A 25,024-nucleotide genomic window follows, 5' to 3' on the forward strand; every position below is an offset into this window, starting at 1 on the left:
GCTTGGAAGTCGAGGTTCTGACTCCAGGAATTGGCCAAGAAAGAAGTGGGGACATTTCAAACCAAGGTGTGGTGGTGGAAAAAGCCAGGAAGGTGCATCTGAGAGGAGATACAAAAGCAGATCTGCCCCCAGAAAGCAGCTTATGTCTCAAGAACTAGAACAGAAAGGATTTCAAGGAGCTCATTCGCCCGGCGGTATCAGCAGGCACCTGGAGACACACTCTCTCCCAGCTCTGCTTGGAGGCAAGATTCCCCTGACTCTGTTTACCCAGCTGTGAAATGGACCTGGTGACATTAATGCCTGGTCCCTTCCAGTGTGAGGTAAAGAGCCAAAGTCATATGAGGAAGGCAAGGCAGTGGGAGTGTGGGGAGGGTGCTGCTCACAGACGTGTCCCAATTACCCAGAGGAAATGTCCTCCAGGAACCACGCAGCCTCCCTTCGTCTGTGTTCCCCTTTTAGAGAGCCTCTTCCTGCGCCATTGAAACAGAAAGCAGGAGCTTGGGGAAGGTTGATTTTGATTTGAGGACACTGAATACAATCTTTCCTGGATGTTTACAAAGTGTGTTTACCAAGCAGCCTGCTCTCCAAGACCTAGCAACTGCTTAAAACAAGAGAGCTGGTGATTTGTGAAGTGTTTTCTTTAAAAAAAAAAAATCATCACAAATGTTCGATTTAGAGACATTATTTCTTTTTAAAAAATAACTTGTCAAGGGGACAAAGTATTTAGGAGGTTTTCTTCTCAGCTCAGAAAGTAACAGGGAGGAGAAACTTTTTTTTTCCTGCATGAGATGAGAGCAAAGGAAAGGATAAATTGGGGGAGGGAGGGCCCTCAGAAACAGGTGGGAAACTGGTTAGTTCCAAGCCCCCAGAATCCCGATAAGACCCTTCTCTGATTCCCCTCCCGCCTTTTCCTCTTCAAAGACCCACCAACAATCTAGAAGAAAATAATGAGATGGGGCTCTGCTCTGCCCCCTCCCCGCCTTCCTCCTCCCCCGCTGTCCCACCCCAGCACTCTCCCTCCTGGCTCTCATATCAGATGTCAGCCTTTCTCCTCACAGACACCAAAATGTGTGCCAAAGGGCACAAGTGAGGTATACAAGATTCTGGAGGATGATACACAAAAATGTTAGCAGGATGTTTTTTAAGGAATATCAAAAAGCTAGATAGATATATGATAGATAAATAGATAGATAGATAGATAGATAATAGATGATTGGTAAATGGATAGACAGATGATTGATAGATAGATAATTGATAAATAGATGATAGAAATATGATAGATAAATAGATGACAGATTGACAGATGACTGATAAATATGTGATAGATAGATGATAGATAGATAGATAGAAGATAGACAGGGCAAGCCAGGACCTCAAACCCATGCTTTCACAGACATCATCCCTCTCCTCTTGAAATACATTTTACTCAGCACCTATTCATTCAACTAGTCTTGAGTTATTGAGGTCCTACTAAGTGCCAGGCACCATTCATGGTGCTTAGGAGTATCAGTGAACAAAATAATCATCAGACACTGACCTCGCAGAGCTCCTGTGCCGGCAGGCAGAGGCGGAAAATGAGCACTAACCACGTAAATGATCCAGGGTTCTGAGGTTGTTAGTGCAATGAGGGGAAAGAAGAATGGCAGCAGCTGCGCAGGTCAGGCCTGCGGAGGGAGGGGAGGGGCCGTGGCCAGATCGGATGGGGTGGTCAGGAGAAGCCCCATTGAGGCGGCGAGATCTGAGAAGGACTTGAAGGAGGTGAGGGAGTTCACGCAGGTTCCTCTGGGGGATGAGTGTTTCAGGCAGAGGGAACAGCTCAAGCAAAGGCCCTAAGCATGGAGAGTAACCAGCGTGTTCCCGAAACAGTAAGCAGCCAGTGTGTCAGGAACAGTGACAAGGTGAGAGATCAGAGGGAGAGAAAATCAGAGAGGAGACAGAGGTCCTGATTCCTTCTTTTAAAATTAATGAAGACTAAATGCAATTTCAACCTAGCATGTTCTTCCCCTACCCATTTGACTTGGCTAACTCTTATTCAGGCTTCAGATCTTAATTCAAACATCACTTCCTCTGGGAAGCCTTCCCTGACCACTCTTTCCCGATTGAGGTCAGCTTCACTGGGGCATATATGTTCTCAGAGGGCCAGGTGTCTTTCCTCCATAGCAGTTATCTCTTTTTGAAATTGTACACGTATTAGTATAATATCTAAATGCCATCTCTCTCTCTTTCCTAGTACATAGTAAATTCCATGAAGATTAGTTTGCTGGGATTTTTTTCTGTTTTCTCATTGTTATATTGTCAACAGCAAGCACAGTGCCTGGCATATAGAAGCCCCACACAACAAATATTTGTTCAATGATTGAATGCATGGTCTTAGGAGGCAGGACTAGAGGCAGGATATTTGCTGAACAGAGGGTTAAGGCAGCTGTGCGATTCAGTAGGCTCCTGGGACCGAAAACTTCGGTGGGCAAGAGCCACCAGAAGCCAGAGTCCCTGCTGTCTCACACCTGGATCAGCCAGGACCCCCACCTCCTCACCATGGCCCCCACATCATGACCCTCCAGGATAACTTCTCCCTGGAGAAGCCAAGTCCCAGATATTCACAAAAAGCCTTTGCTCTCCCTCCGACCTGCACTTGCAGCAACAGCAGCATTGAAATGCTTCCATCTTTTGCTTCCATCTTTTGCTGCTCACAGAAAGATCCTAGGAGTGAGGACCGACCTTGGTACATTGGCTGGGAGGCCCGGCTCAGTGTGGAGAGAGCTGTGTCCTCCAGCACGTCTGTGGCTGCCCTCGTGGCGCAAGTCCCGGATCACGCAGTGCCGGATCTGACAGGTAACACGCAGCAGCTGCGTGATTTACAGGGCCTTGTGGGGAGAGGTTCCGTCTCCCACTTTGAGAGCTTGAGTGCTTTGTATAAATATTTATGGGAGTCTGGGCCTCCATTAACCCCACCACTGCCACATTTCACTTGTTACGTGGTGCATGTGTATGAACGAATGTGAAGGCCAGTGTTCACCTCCGCAATGCATGTATGTTTGTGCAAGTGAGCAAAGGAGGTTGGGCATGGCCCCATATGCATTTAGTGGGAGCACAAATTCACGTGTCATCAATTGTGTTTTGATGTGAATATAAATCCATATGGGTATGTGCATAATTATGCACATTTTATGCACATTATATAAATGTATGTTTATAAGTGCAAAAAAGCACATACCTGCCTGCCTCTGTGTGTATGGGAGCATGAGTGACACACGTGTTTACACATGTGGCTGCCCCAAGCATGTAAGCACATCTAGGTGCAGGTCCGAAGCTTCAACATCGTACCAGAAACAGCTCGGTTAAGCTGTGGATGATTCCGTCAAAATTGCCTCACCTAGAGGCTGCCACTTCTGTAAACACTTGCGCTGGTAGTTATGATACATTTACTGGAAAGTTCAGATGAGAACAGGTGAAAGGTGAGAGGACTGTTGATTAATAACAGCACCAATGTCCCAAGCCAACGATGCCCAAGTCGGCCTCCCCTGACCAGACACACACACACACACACACACACACACACACACACACGGAACCCCCACCCCCGCTGGCCTCTCCGTGAGAGACTGAGATGGGCAACAGAGCTCAGTCTCCCTCTGACCCCCTTGTCGTGTTTATCCCGCTGCATCTCCAGGGCCCCAAACCCATCTTTGTGTCTGGGTGGGAGCCTGGCGGCCGGAGAGCATGAAGTAACCCCCAAGAGAGTGACCACCCTCTGCACAGGAATTAGAAAGGATACTGTCCCTAGAAAGGGCTATTTCTCACCCCTCCATACTGTCCCCCCAAGACCCCCACCCCCAGTGTTTCAAATAAAGGACAACAGACTTGTGGAGTTTGGCAGCAAAAATACAAATCTTGGCATCAGACAGGTGGGGATTCAAGTTCTAGATCCTCCACCAGATGACGCTGGGCGAGAGACGCACACTCTACACCTTGTTCATCTGCCTCTGAGCTGCGTGGATAACAGAAGCCCACACTTCAGAGTTAAAGTGAAATGTCATCATGGGACTGACCTCTTGACTTGGCAACACCTCCTGTGCTCTGTGACCTGCTTGCTCCTAGTCCGTGGAAAGGGGCATGTGTACCAGGCTCGGGTTCCCAGGACACGAAGGAGGGCAGATGTGAGCCCTCTATTGGCAATTGCAGCCCTTTGCTGCCCACCCAAGCAGGCCAGACAGAGCTGAGTCCCCAGACCAGTCCAGGCCCCTGGCCCCTCCTCGGTAGGGCTCAGGTGCACCTAACCCTGGCAGGGTCAGGACAGCGAAAGTGACAGATTAGAAGAAACAAGAGGACTTGTGAGTGACCTCAGGGCAGCCTCAGCTCCTGACTCCTGATGAAGTCACAGGCCGGGCTCAATGCCCACCTCACCCTCCCCAGCTCTGAAATGGGTCCCTCTAGCTTCCGACCCCTGTCGGTTTACTAGAAGAAATGCCAGCCCTGGTAAAATGCACAGAGCTCCAAAGAGGAAACACGACAAGATAAATATTGGACTTGTGGACTTCTGCTCCCTTCTCACACTAACACTGGCTTCTTCCAGGAAATCTCAGACCTCCTGTCACCACCTCTGTGGCTGCCCCTGCAGCCTGAGGACATCAGCCCTTTTTGATACAAATAAAAAGGAATGTGTAATGAGTGGCTGCTATTTGACATGAAAGTAACCTTACATGCAAAGAATGCAGAAGGGCAGCTAAAACTGAGTTTTGCTTCAGAACAATTCCTTATTAATAATTTAGGCGATTCTCCAAATTGGAGTGGCAACATATTACATATATTTAATTTTTTCCAAGTGAGGACAGTTAGCACTGGTTTTCCTATCTAAATGCATCTTTTAAGATAATAAGTGTAGGACAATGGAGAAAGGTATTAAGATATTAAAAAGACATGAAAGGCACAGAAAATGCACGTAGAGCACGGTGACAGTGGGCGGGGCCCGGAGAATGTGTGCTCCTCAGCTGAAAGGGGTGTCCTGCAGGGTCTGGACACCTGCTCCCAGGGGCAGGAACCCTAGAAAGCATGAAATTCCAGCCGCTGAAGCCGCTGCCTTCTCCAACAGGAGGCAAATCCTCTGACCCAGCTACGTGCCAGCCTGGGAGGCCTCGTGGTGGCTGCTTCTGAGAGCCAGGGACCCCCTGGACACAGGACTCTCCCTTCACTGCGAGCTGGCCTGTATCCTGAGAGTGTTGTGCTGGGCACAAACTCGGGAGCTGCTCTTCTAAGCAGACTGCCTTCTTTCAGGAGGGCTGCTGCTGGAAAAGACACTGTTACAGAATGTGCCATTGGAGGACTTTTATTTTGGTGGGGGGAGGAGGAGCAGAGCCAATCTCTAATGCTCCTTTCCTTACATAACAAATCCAAACACCGCTATCTCTGGGATGGAAGGCCAGGCCCTCAGACAGACGGTGGTAGTCTGTAAGGGGAAGGGTTATGCAAGAAGCCAGTTTAGGGTTTTCCTTTCAGAAAACAGAAGGACTCAGAAGCGGGTTTTGCATCTGAAAGCCTGAGAGGGAACAACTAGCTTAAACCCAGCTGTTTCCTGGGGCCTAGAGAGAAAGAACTTGAGGAGCGGGGATGGGTGGGTGAGGGAGTAGGGGGTTTGCCTAGCGCGGCAGAAGCTGCAGCTCTAGGTTACAGAAAAAAACAAATGCCCATCCTGGTGTATCTGGTGTGGCTCCTGGCAGCTTCTATTGTGAGCCTGAGTCCAGGAGGCCCCTGGACAGAGACGGCTGGGGTGGGGGGGTGGGATGGTCACCTCTGACTAGGAAAGGGGGTTGTCCTGCCACAGAAACGCCATAGACTGAAGGAAGCCCGGCTGTAAGGGAAGGAGGGGTGGGGTCTAGGCGCCAGCCCCAGCTTCCCCAGAGATCCCTCCACGGAGAGCTGAGATGCGCCCCCTCTCCCGCCAGCGGGTCTCGTGCCCCCATCAGTCCCCAGGCAGCCCCGCCGCTGGCGGAAACATGAAAGGGAAAGGCTGGATCCCCGGGATCCGCGGGGCAAGAGCCCCAACCAGCTGACCCCTGCGCCGTGCAGGGCTCGGGGAAGCCAGACCTTCATCTCCATCCCTTCACTCCTCCCCACACTTAGCAGACATCTCAGAGCTCGCTCCCATAGCCTTTCCTCGCCTGGCAGCGCCGGGATAAAAGGTAGAAAAGGAAAAAACAAAAACGGATAGAGAAAGTTTTCTCAAATGAAGAGTTTACGAAGGAAGGGCTGAGGGAAAGGGAAATGGCAAAGAAAGCAAGGAGGCGAGCACATCAGAAGGGCTGATGCCTCCACCCCTCCCCCGCGGGTGAAGACCCCAGGCTGCCGGGAAGCTGCGCCGTGCGCCGGCCCCGGCCCGCCTCGCCAAGGGTGGCGGCGGCCGATCCAGCCAGCGCAGGCTCCCGAGAGACAGGGGGTATCGCAGGAGAGGGCCTTCACTTCGGACCGGACCGGGGCTGCCGCAGCCTGGGGTTCAGCCTGGAGCGGAGCCACCGTCCGGAGCCTGTGTATGCCTCCTGCGTGCGTCCCGGTGTCTGTGTGTGTCTGTCTCGGCGTGCGTTCCCAAGTGTGGGCGCCAGCCTGTCTACGTGGGACCAGTGCTGGCGTGGAAGACTCTCGGCGCCGGGAGGATTTTTCTCCGGGGTCGCGGAGGGTGGCGAGGAGCCCGAGAACCGCGGGGAGCGGTGGGAACCAAAAGGGAGCGTGAGGATGCCGGGCGCCGCCGGGGTGGGACAAGCCAGAGGGCTCGGGACCCAGCGCGCTTTTCCTGAGCTTGTGGGCGCCGGGTCTGCGGCGACACGACGGTTCCGGACGGCAGGCTGCAGACCGAGACAAGGCCGGGTCTTGTCCGCTGTACGAGCCCGCCCTGGAGACGCCGAGGTCCCGGCCTCCTCCGGTGCGCTGCTGGCTCTGCCTGGCTCTCGCCTGCGTGCGCCACGGGCCCGTTGGTGCTCAAATACTGAATTGGTACAGGGAGTGACAGTGCCTGCGAGGGCATCAGTGTGGGTGCGTGGTGTGGGTGTCTGTGTATCTGTGTGTCACTGTGTCACCAGGACTGTGTCGTGGGTGTCAGCTTCTGAGAGACACAATTGGTCACTCTGAACTGGCCTGTGCCACCATATCGTGCTAGGTGCAGCGTGATGGTGTCGGTCACTGGGCCGGTGTCTGCGTCTCTGTGCTTTGAGGAAGGAAAACCAATGCTTTGGAGTTGGGGACCCTCCCCAGCCCAGATACTGACTCTAGAGGTAAAGGATGCCAGTCTGCTTGGGATGACTCCAGAGGAATTCAAGCCTCCACTGCGTGGAGTCTGGTGATCTCCCTTAGTCTCTGGATCCACGTAGCCAGATTTCTTCCAGGGTTCCACCGAAACCTCTTTCACCCCAGAGGGGATACACTTGTACCTGAGGGCATGCTCTTATCAAGTTCTGTGCATGTGCACTTGCACATGCAATTACCTGGCTAATTGCACCCCCTCGCTCCTTCATCAGTGCACACGCCAGCAGAATTACTTCCCAGCCAGACTCAGCCACCATCCTCCTCCCAGATCACAGCCAAAGCCTTTCCTGCCCGATACTTCTTCCAGTGGGTGAAATGAACCGGACCGTGGAATTGAATTCGAACTCGAATCTCTGACTTCTTTCCCACTAGACAACACTACTAACTGTAAATTACTGCTGGTATTAACTGCATCCTGACTTTTTGGATGTTCCCCCGTCTCTATCCCCAGGTCTCCAGGGACCCCGGGGCCAAAATCTTTTCCCTGCTAGTTTCACCCTCCCCTTCCCTCTCTCGGGCTCTTCCTAGCTCTAGTTCCTGGCCGGGGCTCTGCTGTTGGGTTTCCTGCACCTCACCATTCGCTTCCTGAAATTCCATGCTAGGAACTCCAGCCAGAGAACCCAGGGCTGGAAGGCTGAGTCTCCTGGGCTGCAGATATTGAGTCTGAGGAGACCAGAAACCCCTTGGACCCAGCCATTGCCAAAGGAGCAGGGAATTCTTCTGGAGCTGGGGACGGGGGTGTCCTACTCTGACTTTCAAAGGCGTCTGAGGCCGATCCTGAGTTACAGACGGGATTCTGAGGGGGCTGAGAGGGGTTGGGGGTGACCTAGGTGGGTGACCTTACCTCTTCTAAGAGTCTGGAAAAGGAACGGTTCTGGGACCACCTCCCAGTCAGGATGCCTAGGCTACAGTGGGAGCTGCTGCGCCAGAAGAATGCCCCCAACCCCCTCCGACTTCTGGTTTGAGGTGTCCCTAAAATCCTGAACTGGCCACACAGTGCCCTTCTGTAGGGCTGAGGGCTCCAACCCTCAGTGGCCGGTGTGCCTTGGGCACATTATCCCCAGAAAAGAGGTCCACACGGAAGGGCTTCCTGTCTGAGGACTCTTACACCCCAAGACCTGGTGCTGGGTTCCACCTGCCTCCACAAGCCCTGCAAAGAGGCAGGGGGGCTCCACTGGAGCAAGCATTCTAACTCTGGGCGGCTCCGCTTGCTCTCAGAGAGATGCACTAGGCAGGAGAAAGCTGAGAGCCTTGCAGCCCAGACAGGAGGGCCAGAGTGACAGGGCGGCTGAGCCAGAGTGCCAGAAAGACCCTGATTCCCCATTAGGGGGGCAGCTCCTGTCTTCCTAAGATCTGATCGGCCAATCTCTACCTCACAGCTGCAGGCTAGCAGGCCAGTCCTCATGCCCAAGCCTGAAATCCCCACAAAAGTGGCATGTGCCCGCACTTGGTTTCACACACCGGCTCCTGAGCGGGGTCTGTACCTAGGGCGAGAAGCAGAAAACACATTTGAGGCTCACGTACACACACATGCACACGCACACACACAAGGCAGAGATTTGCCCGGACTTGGTCTGTTTCTCCACTGGCCAGTGGCGTGAGTGTGTTCCAAATCTCTGCGACTCTTGAAGAGGCAAGAGAAGGAAGTCAAAGTCGGGCGAACGCAGAGTCCTCTAAATAAACACCATTTCCATGGTTTTAATAAGCAAAATAGGAAACCATTTTAATAACCAAAAAAACAGAAACCAGTCTGAATAAAACTACAATAGACTAGGTTTTAATATTTTCATATCATAAGCAGGGTTTAAAATTGATCCCTTATATTACATGAAATAAAAACAATTTCTGTTGCGGCAAATTTGATTTCAACACAGTTGAATCCGTAAAAACCGAAGCTCGTTTCTGATGCAGGACGAATATCCACAATATTTAAAACTGCAAGCACCATGCGGTTCATACAATCTTGTTATTACCGTTAATTTATCAACTAATACAAACTCAAAAATGCATCCGGCCAGCAGCGCCAGCGATTTCAAATGGGAACTTAAAAATATGCTTTCATTTTGGTATTTTTGTCAGTGCAACTCAAAACCTTTTACTGACCTGCAGGAAAAAAAAAATAACAATAAAGAAAAACACCAGATCTTCCCTATAACTACTATACAACTGAAAGGAGGGGGAGACACCAGCAATAACTCCCCTGCTATGTCAAAAGCAGGGAAAGAAACGCACATAACGTATTGGTCTAAAGAACGCACTTGAAAGTTGCAAAATTACTTGCTAATGTTTGGGTTTCCAGTACTTTCTGAGTGTGGCGGTTGGTTCAACACAAGTTCAGGTCACCATTGGGCAGTGTCCTGTCGGAGCTGGCAGCGCAGCTCACCCTGGAAGCACTGCGGCCCCAGCCATTTGTGCCGGCCTGGTGTGTGGTGAAGGGACTCTGGGGCGATTCTGGTTGCCATAAAAAAGCAAACAAGATCTGTTTTTTCCTTTCTTGTCAGGGGCATCAATTAGCCACAAGACAAAGTAGGAGCAAGGACCCCAACACTCCCTGGCCTCCGGGGTTGCAGAACCTCCGCGGCTGCCCTGCCCTGCTACTCAGAGCTGGGGACCCCAGTCCTCTTTCTCTCAACACCAACAAAATTGAAAACTAAAGCAGGAGGGAAAAAAGAGGACCCATCGGGGCAGGGGAGGGGGAGAAAGCACGCAACTTCCCAAGGTGCCCCAAGACAAACTTGTTTTCTGATGCAAAATGCCCAGAACTTTTTTTTTACTTACAAAAAGAAAATACCATAATAATAAACCCAAACAAAGACACTCAGCTTGCTGTCACGTTCTCTCAGCTGTTTGGCGGGGCGGGTATTTACAAGCCGACAGCCGGGACTGATAGCCGGCAAGCAGCCTCCGAAGTTTCCGAACTGCGATCCTTTCTCACTCAAAAAAACAAGGGGTTTATGATCCATGATCAACAACATGCTAAAGTTAAACAAGAAAATGGTACAAAATAGAAATTATTACCATACATGTCCAGCATGCAGGATTAATATTTTTAATGCAGATTTTCGTATTTTTTCTATATAATCGAGCAGGCAATAAAACTGATGAGATTCGCGCGGAGAACGTCCTGAGGCCCGCGTCTCCAGGCTGAGAGCCAGTGTTCTCCGTACCCTGGATAGACAGATCCGTCTGTCTCTCCTTCCTTCCTTCGCTCAGCCTCGCCTCGCGCCTGACGGGACGCCAGGGTCCCTCTCCTCTCCTCTCCTCGCTGCTCTCTTCCTGGGCTGGATTGCGCTCCTGGCCGCGAGGCGGGGGCCCTGGCTTAACGCGCAAAGTTCAGGAAGCCAGGAGTCTCCAGACGGCCTTGGCGACTCCTCGGGAATATGCCTTGCCGCCCTCCAGCCTGGAGAAAAGTTGCTCCGGGATTTCCCACCCCCTCGTCTCTCTCTGGCTCTGCTCGAGTCTAGGAGGCGGCGCTGGCGCGCGCCGTTCTCGCCTTGGCCAAGGTCCCCTGCCTGCCCACGCGCCCTCCTGTCGCCCGCGTCCCGCGCGCCCTTCCTCCCTTTCCCTCAAGTCAAACAGGTCAAGGCTGGGGCCGTGGCAGGGGCAGGGTCCGGGGGAGTCTGGAGCTGGGGACACGGGACGGGGAGTCCGGGCCGGGGCAAGGGCGGGGGCCGGGACCGGCCACGACTCACAGAAAGAACTCGGGAGAGGAGGGGCTGTCGCTGGTGGAGCCCGCCTCCCTGAAGCCGGAGTTGGCGAGTTTCTCGCACTTGACCTTGTAGGCGTCTCTTTCGCGGGCCAGCCGGGACACCTCCTGCTTAAGCTGCTCCACCTGCTGAATGAGCTGTGTCTTCTCATTCTCCAGATGGTGTTTCTGCTGGACGCGTTTATACCTGCACGACTGGGCGTAGCCCCGGTTCTTCAGGGTCCGCCGCTTCTGCTTCAGGCGGATCACCTCGTCCTTGGTGAAGCCCCGCAGGTGGCGGTTCAGCTCGCGCACGGACATGGACACGAGCTGGTCGTCAGAGAAGCGGTCCTCCACGCTGCCGCTACCGCCAGCCGCTGTCGCTGCAGCCGCCGCGTGCGGCCCAGGCCCGGGGTGGCTGGTGGGCAGCTGCTGCGCAGGGCTGGCCGCGCTGGACGGCGGCGGCGAAGCTTGGTGATGGTGGTGATGGTGCGGGTGTGCGTGCGGGCCCAGCTCGTCGTGGGCCACGCCGGCGCCTGGGTACGCGTGGTGCGGGTGTGGGTGGTGGTGATGGTGGTGGTGGTGCGCGCCACGGAAGCCGTCGAAGCTCTGCAACGGCTGCGGCACCGGGTGCGAACCGATGAGCGCCTCCACCGCGTCCTCAGGCGTCAAGTTGAGCGCCTCGGGGTTCATCTGCTGGTAGTTGCTCGCCATCCAGTACAGGTCCTCGAGGTGGGTCTTCTGTTCGGTTGGGCTGAAGCTGGGCGACGAGGGCACGGAGCTACATGGTGTGCTGAGCGGTGTGGACGACACCGAGCCGGCTGGCTGCAGGCGTGTGCAGGGCCGACTTGGGCGCTCCGCGCGCCCCAGCGGCTCCTTCTTTACGTCGAACTTGAGCAGGTCGAAGTCGTTGACGTACTCCATGGCCAGCGGGCTGGTGGGCAGCTCGGGCCCCATGCTCAGCTCCGCGGCCATCGCTGACGCGAGGCGCAGCCGCCGCCGCTGCCCGGGAAACTTTGCGGCCGGCCGGGGCGCGCCGAGCCGAGAGCGGGGGCGAAGAGCCGCGAGCCCGGGAGGCGGGGAGCCGAGGGCGCAGCGGGCCGGGGCCGCCGGCCAAGCCTTTGTCTGGGGACGCGGCTGCGCGCCGGAGAGTCCCGAGGCTGCCTGCGCCGCCCCAGAGCTCGGGGCTGTGGCCGCGCCTGGGCCGGGCCGAGCCGGGAGGGGTGGAGAAGCAAGCGGGGCGTGCGGCTGGGCGGAGGGGAGGCGCCGGGCGAGCGCCCGCCGCTTGCTCTCTAGCTCTCTTGCTCTGGGGCTCTCTCGATCGCAGCCGCTCGCAGCCTGGCGGTGCAGCTGTGCTGGATCCGGCGCCGCCGCTGCCTTTTATCGCCTTCCTGATGTCACCCGGGCTCGGGGGCCAGAGCGGCCCAGCGCTCTGGCCAATGGCTGCACGGCACCCTCGGCCCGGCGGCGCTGGGCGGGGCGCGCCTGACAGCTCCTCCGCCCCCCGCGTCAGCTGACTGGCGGCCCGAGCCGCCCGGGAGCCGCCGAGGCTTGGCAGAGGGCTGGAGCGGAGTGGGACGGCCGGCCCGGGCCCAGCCCCCCATGTCCTCCAGGTCCCGGTCCCCGCCCGCTCGCCTTCGGAGCGCGCACCCACTCTAGGCCGAGCCGTGGCTTCCACCCATTCGCGGTGGAAGCCCTCTTTACCCTTTGCTCCCCGCCTCCATCCCGTGTCACCCCCAGGGAGGCTCAGAATGAGACCCGGGACGACACCTCTTGGGCCTTTGTTCCCAAGCGTCCCCCGCCCAGTGGGGGACGCTCCGTGTGCGGCGCGGCTGCGGGCCGTGTGTGTGTCGTGCATGCCTGTGTTTTTGCAGGTCTGCGCATATTGTGTTTTGGGGGGTGGGGTTGGGGCTCCAAGAGTTGTGTTCGAATCCTCCTTGGGCCAAACCGGGGCCGTTCTCCTTCTGGGGGTTGCGGTGGCCCAGCCCGGAACTAAGAATCTACTGGTCCCGCCGCTCCCGGCGCTCACCCCACACCCACAAACGCGCAAGATGAAGGGAGCGGGAAAGGATGGGCCATAAGACTATAAATCCCTTTCCCCAGCCAGACGCAAGGAACCCTGAGCTCCCTGAAGCTTGGGGCAGAGGCCAGCCCAGGACAGTGCTGCGGGCAGCTCTCGGCTGCTGGGGAACGGGCCCTGTTTTTGTTTGAACGATTTGTAACGATTAAGCAGATCCCGGCGTCAGCTGGCCGCTGAGAGGCTCAAACAGGCATAAAGTGCGACCCCAAGTGGCCACTGTGAGCAAAGGCGCGCCGAACCTCCCGGGCCCTTGCGGGAAGGCTTGGACCGCCTCGCGGACCCAGCCAGGTCTTCCTAAGTGGCCCAACCCAAGCCATCCCAGAACGTAGGCTGTGTGTGCACCGGAGCCCAGAACAGGTTGCCCTAAAGCCACGCACGGGTCCTCGAGTCCTGTCCTCAGACTCAGCAGTGAGTTCCGCGCTGATCGCCCCCCACGAAACTCTTCGCCACGGCTCTTGGGGGACGGGGGGCAGAGTGCCAGTCGGCTGCTCCCGGCGCGGGAAGATCTGGGGCCGAGTTAGTCCGGTGGCCGAAAGCGGGAACGCCACTGTGAGGGGGCCCAGGACTGTCCGATGAGAAATCTTCCCAGAGCGCAGACGGGGAGCCCGGAGCGCACCGCGCCAGGCATCCAGACAGGGCTCCGGCGCTGCGCGCCCTTCCTACTCCGGTCCTGGATGGCCCAAAACAAGAGGTTCTTCCTAGCCCCCAACCTGGGCACAGAAACCGGATAAATCGCAAATTCGCTGTACCCGGAGACGCGACCCGCCTCTCGCGTCGCCTTCTGCTCTTCGGCTTTGGGCGCGCGCAGCGAAAGGCAGGAGAAGCGTGCACTGGGTGAGTGTGTCCGGGCCGCTGCCTGTGCAGAACCAGCACGATTGACGCCGCGCGTACGGGTCAAGTTGGGTCACACCAATGCGGACGCAACCAGATATTTTTTTAATGGTAGAAGGTAAAATGTTTGCCTCCAATTAATCTGAAAACTCTGTCTATTCTCTTGAGCCCTCGTTAAGGCTGGGGTGGGGTGTGGTCTTGGGCCACCTATTTTTAATAAAATGAATATATTTTAACCGAAACTTGGACTGAAAGATTTGGATCAGCAACTGTCCTGCTGGAAGAGCCTGTCTTCAGCCCTCTTCGGGAAGCGTGCTCTCCGCAGAAAAGATTAGGCTGTCTCTCCCGACTGTCTGGGCCGTGCCGCGGCCCCGCCCCTGCCTGAAGCTGGGTTCTGGGGACACGCACCCTCCCTGCAAGTGTCCGTGTCGCATGCGCACGAAGAGGGAACACACTCGGACTGCGGTTCAGTGGGGGAGCGTTTCGAGGCCACACTGGGTCGGTCGTCTCGTGTCCGTGCAGACTATAGGCGGCTGTGTGCGCCCCGGAGCTCTAGGCGGCCAGGGCCAGACAAACGCGCTGGGATCTCCCAGTGCCACCGAAGCCCAGCCGGCAGCGCCCTCCTTCTGGGCGTAAAAAGCCCGCGGCTCAGACAGCTCCCCTGACGCTCGGGCATTCTGCGTGCTCACACAGGCAGCTCGGTCGGTCTGTGCCCTCCCAACGTCCCCTCGGGTCTGCGTGACCCTCGCTGTCGAAGATGGAGACCCGAGTCTTAGGAATGCAGCCCATTGAGGCCTTAGGGGTCCCTGCGGCCCCAGCTCTGCGATTCCAAACCTCCCGCTCTCCTGCGGGCGTCCTGCGGCTGCCTCAGGGTCTCTAGAACTCAGGCTTTGTCTGGGCAGGCGCGCTCCTCTTTGTCCCCGTGCCTCTGTCTCCGTTGCGGTCACTCCCTTTCCCTGGGCTCTAACTGAGCTATCTCTGTCCATCCCCGGGTCCACCTTCCCCCAAAACCCGTTTCTTTCAGGCTGTCCCAGCCTAGTCAGTCCCTCCTCTCCCCACCCCACCCCCAACCACTTCAACCGAAAATGTTGGAAACTAGATGAGTGACGGAGACACGCAGACTGCTCTGGAGTGAAAGCTGCCGCTGCAGGGCGGCCGACCTCCCCCTCGCGGCCTGCCTCCTGCACCCCTGCTCCCGCTGCGCTGGGCCGCAGTGTCTTGGCGCCCTAAACCCTATGGCCTCCCTCTCACGACATCCACCGCCTGCGCCTGGGGGCCCTGGGGACCCGCGTGTCTGGCTCTCCATCAATGAGTATACAGCAGTATCCTGAGGCTGCACCCCGTCCCTAGAAGTAAGACAGGGTGTAGGGAGGGGAAGAAGAGAAGGCAGAGGACGAGATGGTGTGAGAAATGGAGAGTGAGGAGGAGGAGCAGAGGGAAGGAGGCCAGAAGACACAGGAGTAGTGCGCGGCGCGGCAGAGTCCCAAGCCTCGTTTGAAAGGAAGCGGAGGATTGGCGGCGGCCAGAGCCCTCTGCTGAACAGTTTGTTGTCTCTAGCCCCCAAAACTCCAATTTGAAGTTTTCAGCCAAAAGCGAACTCCCTCTGCCTAACCACCCCAGGTTGGGCCAGAGGCGATGCGTCCTGGGCGCACCACCTTGGGATTCTTTAGCTACGGACGGTGAGCGAGGAGACTGCGCGGTCCGAGCCACTGCGGAGCATCGGGATGCTCGGAGAGGGGGTGGACGAAGAGATTATTCCTTAAGGGAGCATGGGGCCCACCGGCAGCCGCAGGGTGCGAGGTTCGCCCCGCCTCTGTTCAGCGAACCCGAGAGCGGCCCGGCGGCGTGACGCGCTCTCCCGTGCGCCTCCAGCCGAGTGCCGCGATCCCGGCAGCCGAGATCAGCCCAAGGTGCGCCGGACAGCCATCGTTTCCTGAGGGCCGCGGATGTTTGGTGCTCGAGTGGGCGTCTCTGTGCGCTCAGGGGTGCGGTGGGAGGCTTGCGGGAGTCGGCTGCGTGTGTGTCTGTGTGTCTGTGTGTATTGGGTGGGGAATTACAGCGCGCAGAATGATTTGAATCGCAGAGCCCTCAACTCCTAGTCTCGGAGCCGGGTTGACTGCAGGGTTATACTATCCCCGGTCGCCAAACGGAGGCCGGTGGTCCCAAGGGCCCCAAGGCATGCTCTAACCAGGGTGGGGCCTGACTCAGTGGACCCCCAGCAGCCGCCTTCTGCGTTTGTATCTTCCAGATGTAAGATCACTACGTGTCCCCTCCAAGGAACCCGGAGGTCTCTGCCACCTTTCCCGAGGCTCCCTGGCAGGGTACTCTGTTACTTCCCCTCTCTCTGAGCTTCCCAAGGTCTGTGGCTTCCAAAAAGAGGCAGGAGATTTTTCTCCCTTCCTATTCCTCTTTTGCAAAGGCAGCTGTCACCTCCACTGTCCCCTGCCTCACACCATGGCCGCCAGATTCCAACCCTTGCTTCCAAAGAGCTATTCTGGGGCTCCTGGGTCCTTGTGGCCTTAAGAACCCAAGGGACTCAGTGGGTCCCAGTTGGGAACCACTTACCCCACTCTGCAGAGCCCTTCCCCAGCTCCCTCCCCTGGGGACTAGGGTCCTCCCCCACACCCCACTCACTCACACACACACACTTGGGAGTGAATGTTTATTATTGAAACTATTTCACCTATTTCTTTTTACTTTGTTTTACTGTAAATAGAAACTTTTAACTTATGTTTGTGGCTCACATTCTATTTCTATCGGACAGCACGGTGTTAGACACTCACTGAGCAGTATTGTCTCCCATACAGATGGAGTATTTAATAATAATATTCACTCCCATCGGTAGGTGCATCTGCAAAGCCTTTATTACTCACTTTTTCCTTCAATTCTCACAAGTCTGTTAAGTAGCAGCTATTATTACGTCTATTCTACAGAGCTCGGTAGGTAGGTTAATACAGATATATAGCAGTAACCTAAGAGTTTTGTCAACCCATTCAGTCCTCACAACCGCCCTTTGTCCCCATCTTAGACAAAGAAGGAGGCTCTGAGAGGTTAAGAGATTTCTTTAGTTACACAGCGGCAATGAGCTGGAGCTTCTGGCTCCGAGTCCATTGCTCTGAATCCTCTGAAGCATGTGGTCTCTATCTGGAAGGGGTGGTACCCCAGGGACCCAGATGTCAGCACAGTTCTCCAGCTGCTCTCTGGGTCAGGATCTCCAACTCCCCACAGAATAGGTCGTATCTTTCAGGTCACAGCTGAGCCTCTACCGTGTACCAAGTCTCAGGCGAGAGCTCAATCACAAGGGCAGTGATGAAGGTGTCTTCTTGTGGATGGCAGTCAAACATCCTTGGGCCCCTTCTGGTTCTCCTTCCTCTGCCCTGACTGTGTGCGGCTGGAGAGAGGGAGAGAAATCACGGCGGGATGCAAGCCAAAGGAGAGAAGTTTTGCAGAGTCCTCTCATCCTGTCCTTCCCCCTCCAATTCAGCCTGATCTCTAATCTTGGCCTCCATCCTTGGTCCTGCCTCTGGCCTGAGTTTGACCTTCAGCCCATTTGACCTTCGGCCTCCCTTCATCCATCTCTTAAATATCAGAAGGGAAAGAAATAGGGGAGATGGCTCCACGCTGATGAGAAATTCACTGCTACTCAAAGCCAGGGAGGGATGACCAGCAGTGCTCCCGTCCCACCACTACCTCCCATGACCTCATGGCCAGTGTTAGAGACTGAGACCTCATCACTGCTCCCCAGGGCCACCTCCCGCCACCCAACCACCACCTATCTCTTCCTCCCTCCACCTCAAGATCTCTGTTTCTCCATCTGTTGCCTTCACCTTCATCCAAGCTACCCTCACCTTTTGCCTAAATGACTCCAGAGGGCTTGGCTTGGATTTTCTTCTTCTCCACAGGACAGTGGAGCCAGTTTTTGTGTTAGATGAATCTGAACATTCTACCTTCATCCCCTGCCCCCTGACTTAAATACAAATTGCTCAGATACTTGGAAAAAGAGCCAAACTCCTTAGCATGGCCTTCTAGGTCTGAAGGGTCTGCTCCTACCAACTTCTTCCACGTCATCTCTTACTGCGTTCCCCCCCCCCCCCCACTTCTCACTACACTCCCCGCGACGATGCTCCAAGCATACTGCCTTCTATAAGTTCTCCCACAGCCCAAGCTATGTTATCTCACAGGACATTTGCACCTGCCATCCCCCCTGCCTAGAATGAGTCAGTCTCTTGGTTCTGAAGGACTTAGACAGAAGAGATGGTCTGTGGCTCTTCTCAGGCCTCACAGGGACTGGGGATGTATGTGGGAATGGAGGTGGGGAGAAGAGCCTGGAGCCAGGGCAAGGTCCTGGTCACTCTAGGAAGATCACACACGTTGGAGTCATGTGGCAGGACTCACACATCCATCCCTTCCCTCTCCAAGCTGGATTAGGGTAGAACTCACGTTTGGGAAAGGCCTTAGGACGTAACGCCAGGAAGTCAAGGAAATGCTTTGGTTAGCTAGTCCACATGTTTTCTACTTGAGAAAATGTGTTACAAACACAGATTCCTGAGCCACAGTCGGAATTTATAGGTCTACACAGAGCCAAGAATTTGCATTTCAGTAAGCTTCCTAGGTAATTCTGATGTTTGGGGTCCAAGAAACACACTTTGAGAAGCTAGAAGGACTTGACCATGAGCTCCTGGAGGAAGACACTGTGATGGAGTTGTCTCTTTGTCCCCAGTGGCCAGTGCAATGCCCACACTAGGAGGAACTCAACTATAGTTGTGGAAGAATGAATGAATGAATGAATGAAGTTAACAACTAGGCAAACACTGATGCCTCCTTGCAGTATGATGTCTCAGAACCCTCAGGCCTTTCCTCCAGCCCCCTCCTCTCCCTTAGTTAACAGTCATTCCTGAACCACTTCTTACTCCTTCATCCTTGGACCAAGAACCAACTCAGAGGAAATCTGGATGATCTGAGTGAACCCATCCCACTGGCCTCCCCTCTTTCCTCCTCCTCTATCTGGATGCTCTTGAGGGGCCCCAGGGCCCAGCTTCCCATCACGTGCTCATCATGGCTTAGGGAGCAAGCTTCCCTGTACAGGAGAAGTGGGGGTTGCCTCCCACTGCTGGGACCTGCTGCCTGAGGCCGATGGAGGGACTAATGCTGTTTCACTGTGCCTGAACCCAGGCTCCTTTCATCCAGGAGCTGATGTGGTCACTCAATCTCTTTCTTCCTTTTCTTCTTCTTGAAATGAATTATACAAGATATACAAGACTACTTTCTCATTGTAAAAAATGCAACAATGTAGTTTTAACATCTATGTCTAGAGCTACAGCTTGCTTTTATTTTTACTCAGCAACTTCTGTGTCAATACTTCGAGATCTGCTTCTTTCTTTTTAACTAATGCATGGCAATCCATCCAGTGGATGCTCTGTAGTTTTTTATCCAGTTTTGTATTGATGGACATTTAACCTATTTCCAATCTTTCACTCTTGCAAACAATGCTGCACCAAATAGCTTTTCACGTGCTCCTTTTTGCATGTGTGCGAGTATTTCTCTAGACTAGAGAGCAAGAAATGAAATTGCTGGATTGAAAGATGGACACATTTGTAATGTTAATACTGGCAAATTGGCCTCTAAGAAGATTGTATCTATTTAATTTCCCATGAGAAATAGATAAAAGTAACCTGTTTCCCCACAGCCCATACCAACAAAGGATTTTGTCAAGGTTTTTCATTTTCATGCCAACCTATGTATGTCCATCCTATGACCAGTACTGGAAGGTGAGGGCTTAAGGATGGACATGGTGTCTTTCCTTCCCTCCAAGGAATTGCAAACCTTTCTATTGCAGTCGGAGAGGTGGTGCAATGGCGAAGTGTTCATGTTGCTGGTGGGTCCCTAGCAAATAAATGAGCCCTTGGTTCTTTTGGGTGGAAGGGCAGAGTTGGCCAATATGGCTGCAGAGAGGAACTAAGGCTTGGAAGTCTAAGCAGAAATCTGTCAAACAGAGAAGTGCAGGAAGCCCTGGTGGTAGGCCCAGCCTAAACAAAGGCACAGAGCAGAGGCACCGTCTCAGGCACTTGTGGAGCTATTTCAGAAAAGCTGGAGATAGAGGTGCAGCTTCTGCAGGAGCCAACACCTGAAAGGGCCTTGAGTGCTGTGCCAGAGTCAGACCCCTGTTTTGGGCTAGAAAATCATCTCTCCATGGGCAAGCATCTTTTTTGGCTCACTGTTGGACACATAGTAGGTGCTCAATAAATATCCGCGGAAATGAACAGGAGCATCTGAAAGGCGTTTAAGCAACGTGCTTAATTCTCTTGCATCTCTCACAGAGACAGGGCACACTCAGTGCCAGGGACCATGTGCCTGGCTCCATTCTGGATGCTGGAGGTACTGCACAGACAAGTCAGGCTCAGGAATCCGTTCCTGGGTCTCAGCCCCCCATCTCGGCCTTGTGCCAGGTTGCTTTCACCTCTGCCCGTTAGAGATTGCTTTTGGTTTCTGTGTTGACAACCCCTGTTTCTGTGTTTGGAGCGGCTGTTCAGTGCCATTTCCTGATTTAATATCAGAGGCAGCACGGAGCAAGGATGCACAGTTAGCAGTTTTTGCTCCAAGTATTTTTCAAGTTCCCTTTTGATGTAAGGGTTGGGTTTGCAGCTTCCCTGATCTTCCTGAGCAGGGAGGGGGAGAGGAGATGAGAAGCTGGGAGTCAGAGGTGGGAGGAAAGGGGGCGAGGACCCAGAGAAGATGCGTCTAGTCCAGCTGAGCGGGGAGACTCCAAGCTCCTCTTAGAAATCAGGTGGCAGAGGGCTCAGCAGAGACGGGGGGCAGAGAACCTGCTGGCAGGTGTGGCCCCTATGAAGCAAGGCTGCTGTCACCCTTCTGTGTGGGTGCAAGATTTACACATATGTCTGTGTGTGTATGTCTCCATCATAAAAACAAAGAACTAAAAAGCTTAGATAATCTAACAAGATGCAATTCAGAAGACCAGAACATAAAATAAAATTGGCCCAAAGAAAAATTTAAGATAGACGCAGGTTGCAGTGGTGCTCAGGTATTGTGCCTGAGCGTCTGCTATGCATGAGGCCTTCTGCAAGGCCAAGTGCTGGGGACAGACTGAGGAGCTCGTCTTCTTCTGGTGGAAACAGATTTTTTCACTACACTATGGTCAAGGCAGTGATGGAAGCATGCACGGGGTCTGTACCCACACGCGCACACACACATGCACACACAATTGAGGACAGGACAGCGGAGAGACTGGAGTCTTTGAACGCCCTGACCCCACCCCCCATCAGTAGGCACCTGTATCACCTGCTGCTGGGTCTCATTTCTACTTCCACTGCCACCCACCTCTAGGACTCTTCCTCTGAGAAGAAGAGTCGCTTGGGGTCTTCTGAGAAGCAGACGCCAAAACAAGATTAGACATGCAAGAGGTTTATTGGGGAAACACCTGTGCAGGATAAAGAAGGTAGGAGGATGAGGAGGCAGGGAGAGCTTTCAGACCGCAATGCAGGCCTGACACCTCTGAGAGGAGATGGGGGAGGAAGGAAGGATTGGGAGGGAAGAGCCTCGGACTGCAGCCCTGTTCTAGGAAAGTTGCAGCCATGCTCGTGGAGCGTCCCTGGGCCAAAGTCACCTGTTGGGAGCCCCACATCTTGCAGGAATGGACCAGGGCAGACACCACCCTTCCACCCCCGTGCTCAGTCACTGGCTGAGAGCAGCTAGGAGGAAATGCAGCCTCAGCTGGAGCACACTGGGGGAGCAGAGGGGTGGCAGTCAGCCACACTCCCACAGCAATGTCTCTTGAAGGAGACAAGCAGCGCATTTCCACCGCCACCACACCCTCCTTCTTGCACCCAGATATGGCGGACTTCCCCAGGTAGTGAAATTACCAGCAGCCGGCAGCTTACTGAGTGTTTTCGACATGTGAGGGACTGTGCTACATTTAGCTTCGTTATCTCAGTCCTCCAATATAACTTTACGAAAGAGGAACTATTATCGTTATCAACCCCATTTTGTAGACAATGAGGCTGAGGCTCAAATAAATGAAGTCACTTGCCAGAGGCCTCAGCTAGCAAATGGCAAAAAGAGGATTCTAAGCCTGTTTGGCTCTACTCACCGCACAGGACTGCTTTGGCCGGGAGGAGCCTTGGAAAGAGTAAGTGAGAGACTCATTTCTCTCTTTGCACCCATCTCTCCTGCTGCTGACCCCTGTGATGTGTTAACAGCATAGCCCCCAGGTAGACCTCTCAGGTCACATCAGGGCTGATGTCAGCCTATGCCAGGCAGGCCTTGGGATATCAACAGCCTGCTGGTCAGCTCCAAATGGGAGGCCCAGAGTGCACACCTGAAGTAGGCAAACTCCAGCAGCCGCATATCTGTCTTTTCCTCGAGCATCCTCTCCTCTGGGAAGCCCCCCTGGCCGGTCCATATTTCCATAGCATCTTACACGGACCTCCACCAGTGCACTTACCACACAGTGCCCAGAGTGTCCGTCATCTGTTTTCGCCACTAAACTGGGCCCCTCCAGGACCAAAACCAGGTCTGAGTCATGGTGGGGTCCCTAGCACCCAGCACATGGGGCCCTGGCACTGGAGGGCTAGCGATATGTGGAAGGGATCCTCGAACACACAAAGGCTGGTCCAGGGCATGAAGAAGATGCTCTTGGAGATATGGGCCCCTTGTCACGAAAACCACAGCTTTGGCCTCCAGAAGTGCAGCTTGCACTCCCCAGCCTGGCCACCAGGGGCCTCATCAACCTCCAGGCTGTGTTAACACTGGGCTTCTTGCTTCTCTGCAGCTAATCCATGCCTCCCACCCCTGCCCCAGCAGCTCTGCGGGGGCCCAGCCCAGGCTTCCCAAGGCCTCAGCATCTGCTCGGCTGCCAGTGGCCCAGTGGGTAGCCCCAGCCAAGGAGGAGAGTTATTTTTATTTATTTCTTCTTAATCATGAACTTAATTTAGCTGCTAATCAGGTTACCATGGTGACTTGCACTGGATTTATAGCAGTTTCCTAAAGCGCTTTTTTCGCACTCTTTGGGTAAATGAATAAAATTTGGGTGATGAGCAAAGCACATAAATATTGGGTGTCCTAGAAAAAGGTCAGATGCTTCCGTTTTGTATTTGCCTTTCCTGTCTAATGTGCATAAGAAAGATCCACAACTCTGGGCAGACCCCAGCTTCCTCTGTCTGCCCTCCCTTTGAAGCCTTCAGTGGATCCCTATTACCAACCAGGAAAAGGCTGAGGATTTTGCATTGCTTCTGAGGCCTGGTTCTCTAGCCTCACCTCCCTGATGCTCTACCTTCCTGTTCCCCTGTGCTCTGACACCCGTGCCTCTGGGCCTTTTCCTGGACTGTGCCTTGGGCCTGAAAAGCAGGAGTGCTCTCCCCAAACGGTTAATCTCTCTCCTCTGTCTTGGGAGTGACAGTGGCCTGGCTTGTCTTGGGATCATACCCCATCCCATTGTGGTATTTGAGGACATCTTTGAACCTGTTATGGGTCCCACAACCACTCTGACCGGGCTGGAGAATATCATGCTAGTCAGTGCAGGAGGACGGCGGAGGGAGGCAGCAGGAAGAGGAAATGAGGAGTCGGCATCTTGACAGCTTTCTGTATTTTACAGTCTGGAAGGCTCCTCTGTGTTCTATCCCAGTGGTTGGGGGTGACATAGTTCATCTCCCCCCTCATTCCATGGGTTCAATGGCATTCCTGCCTTAGGCCAACCAGAAATCCCCCCTGTGGCTCCCGGAAGGGACATTGTCTCCAGGATAGAGGCCACAGTTTCCAGGTTTCCCCTGAGGGCCTTGGGGCCAGCTGCCAATCAGTCCTGGGATCAGCCACAGTCCATTAGCAAGTGCCCAGGGCTCAAGGCGCCAACGGAGCCACTTGGCGTCGGCGCCGGATCCCGCTCAGGGAATCCAAAGCCACCTTTAATTATTGTCTTGCCCTTTGTATCAGACGAATGGACCTACAGACTGTGGGCTGGCTCACTAAGCCCAGAAAGCCCGCCAGCCACCAGCCCTGACCCCCTAAGCTCACCAGACACCTCCAGGTCTGGCTGTAGGTGCAGGCCCAACAGGAGACCACTCTGAGAACCTCCTTGCTTGCAAGAGGAACAGCCTGGCCCACGCTGGGGCCTACGCTGTAGGCGAGGCTGTGTGAGTTCATTGAGCTACCACCCCTCCCTGAGCCTCACTTCCTTTATCTGGAAGATAGGGCTGGAGTCATGGCAGTTGTGCTAGCATAACTTCTGGCCCTTCTGAACTTGGAGTCAGAAGAACTGGGGTCAAATCCTGGCTCAGCACCTTTATTTGCTTTTGCTTCAAGACTGAGGCCTAGGGAGAGGAAAGGCCAGTTCCCAGAATGCCTTTGGGAGGGTGAGGTTAGCAGGCCTGGACAACACAACAATGCTTCCACAACAGTGACCAAGAAGGAACTGTCTGTAAGAGGCAGGAAAGCCCTAAATGGCTACACTGAGTCTGGGGTTCTAATCCCAGCAGCTCAGTAGCAAATTTACTGTGTGATCTTGGGCAAGTCACTTAACCTCTCTGGGCTTCAGAAGAGTTTTTCTGGGGAGGTCAATCCCACCCAAATGAGGGTGGGACCTTATTATCTCCAGACCCCTCTCCAGCATGTGACTTTGTCAAGCTGGTTCTGGCCCATCTCACAGCAGTGGGAGGCAGAAATTATGACTTTGAAAAGCTCAAAGAGCAAACTCCCTTTGGCCCCTGAGGGCTGCCTCACTCTACCCCGCAAGCACACCTTAGTGTAGGCAGTAACAGGGGCCCATTCCCTGCAATGACTCGACGAGCACGCAGTGTGGAGGAAAGCAGGGAACGTCCATTGACTGGGTGGCTGTTACACAGCATTGCTTTGAAGAGCACAACCCTGGAGCCCAAGCGCCTGCATCAAATCCCAGCTCTGCCACTTGCTGGCTGTGTGGTCCTTGGGCAAGTTACCTAATCACTCTGTGTCTCCCCTCCCCGATATGTATAATAGGGCTAATAGCACACATACCTCATAGGATTGTTAGGAAGATTAAATGAGCTGGTACACAGTAAGCACTTAGTGCTGTGTGCCGATGACTATGTACCAAACACATCCCCCACATGCTAGTTCTCAAAGCTACTATTATTAGCCCCATCTTCCATCAA

At 54.4% G+C, this 25,024-nt stretch overlaps 1 protein-coding gene across 1 annotated transcript; it reads right to left on the reverse strand.

Annotated features, from left to right (window-relative positions):
* Positions 1-9,045: 9,045 nt before the first annotated feature.
* Positions 9,046-12,768, reverse strand: MAFB (MAF bZIP transcription factor B). Its single transcript, XM_008512536.2, has one exon. It carries the CDS (start codon positions 11,948-11,950, stop codon positions 10,979-10,981), a length of 972 nt encoding a protein of 323 aa, XP_008510758.2. The 5' UTR covers positions 11,951-12,768; the 3' UTR covers positions 9,046-10,978.
* Positions 12,769-25,024: the final 12,256 nt, after the last annotated feature.

The sequence above is a fragment of the Equus przewalskii genome, chromosome 21, assembly GCF_037783145.1.
Source record: "Equus przewalskii isolate Varuska chromosome 21, EquPr2, whole genome shotgun sequence".
Taxonomy (NCBI): domain Eukaryota; kingdom Metazoa; phylum Chordata; class Mammalia; order Perissodactyla; family Equidae; genus Equus; species Equus przewalskii.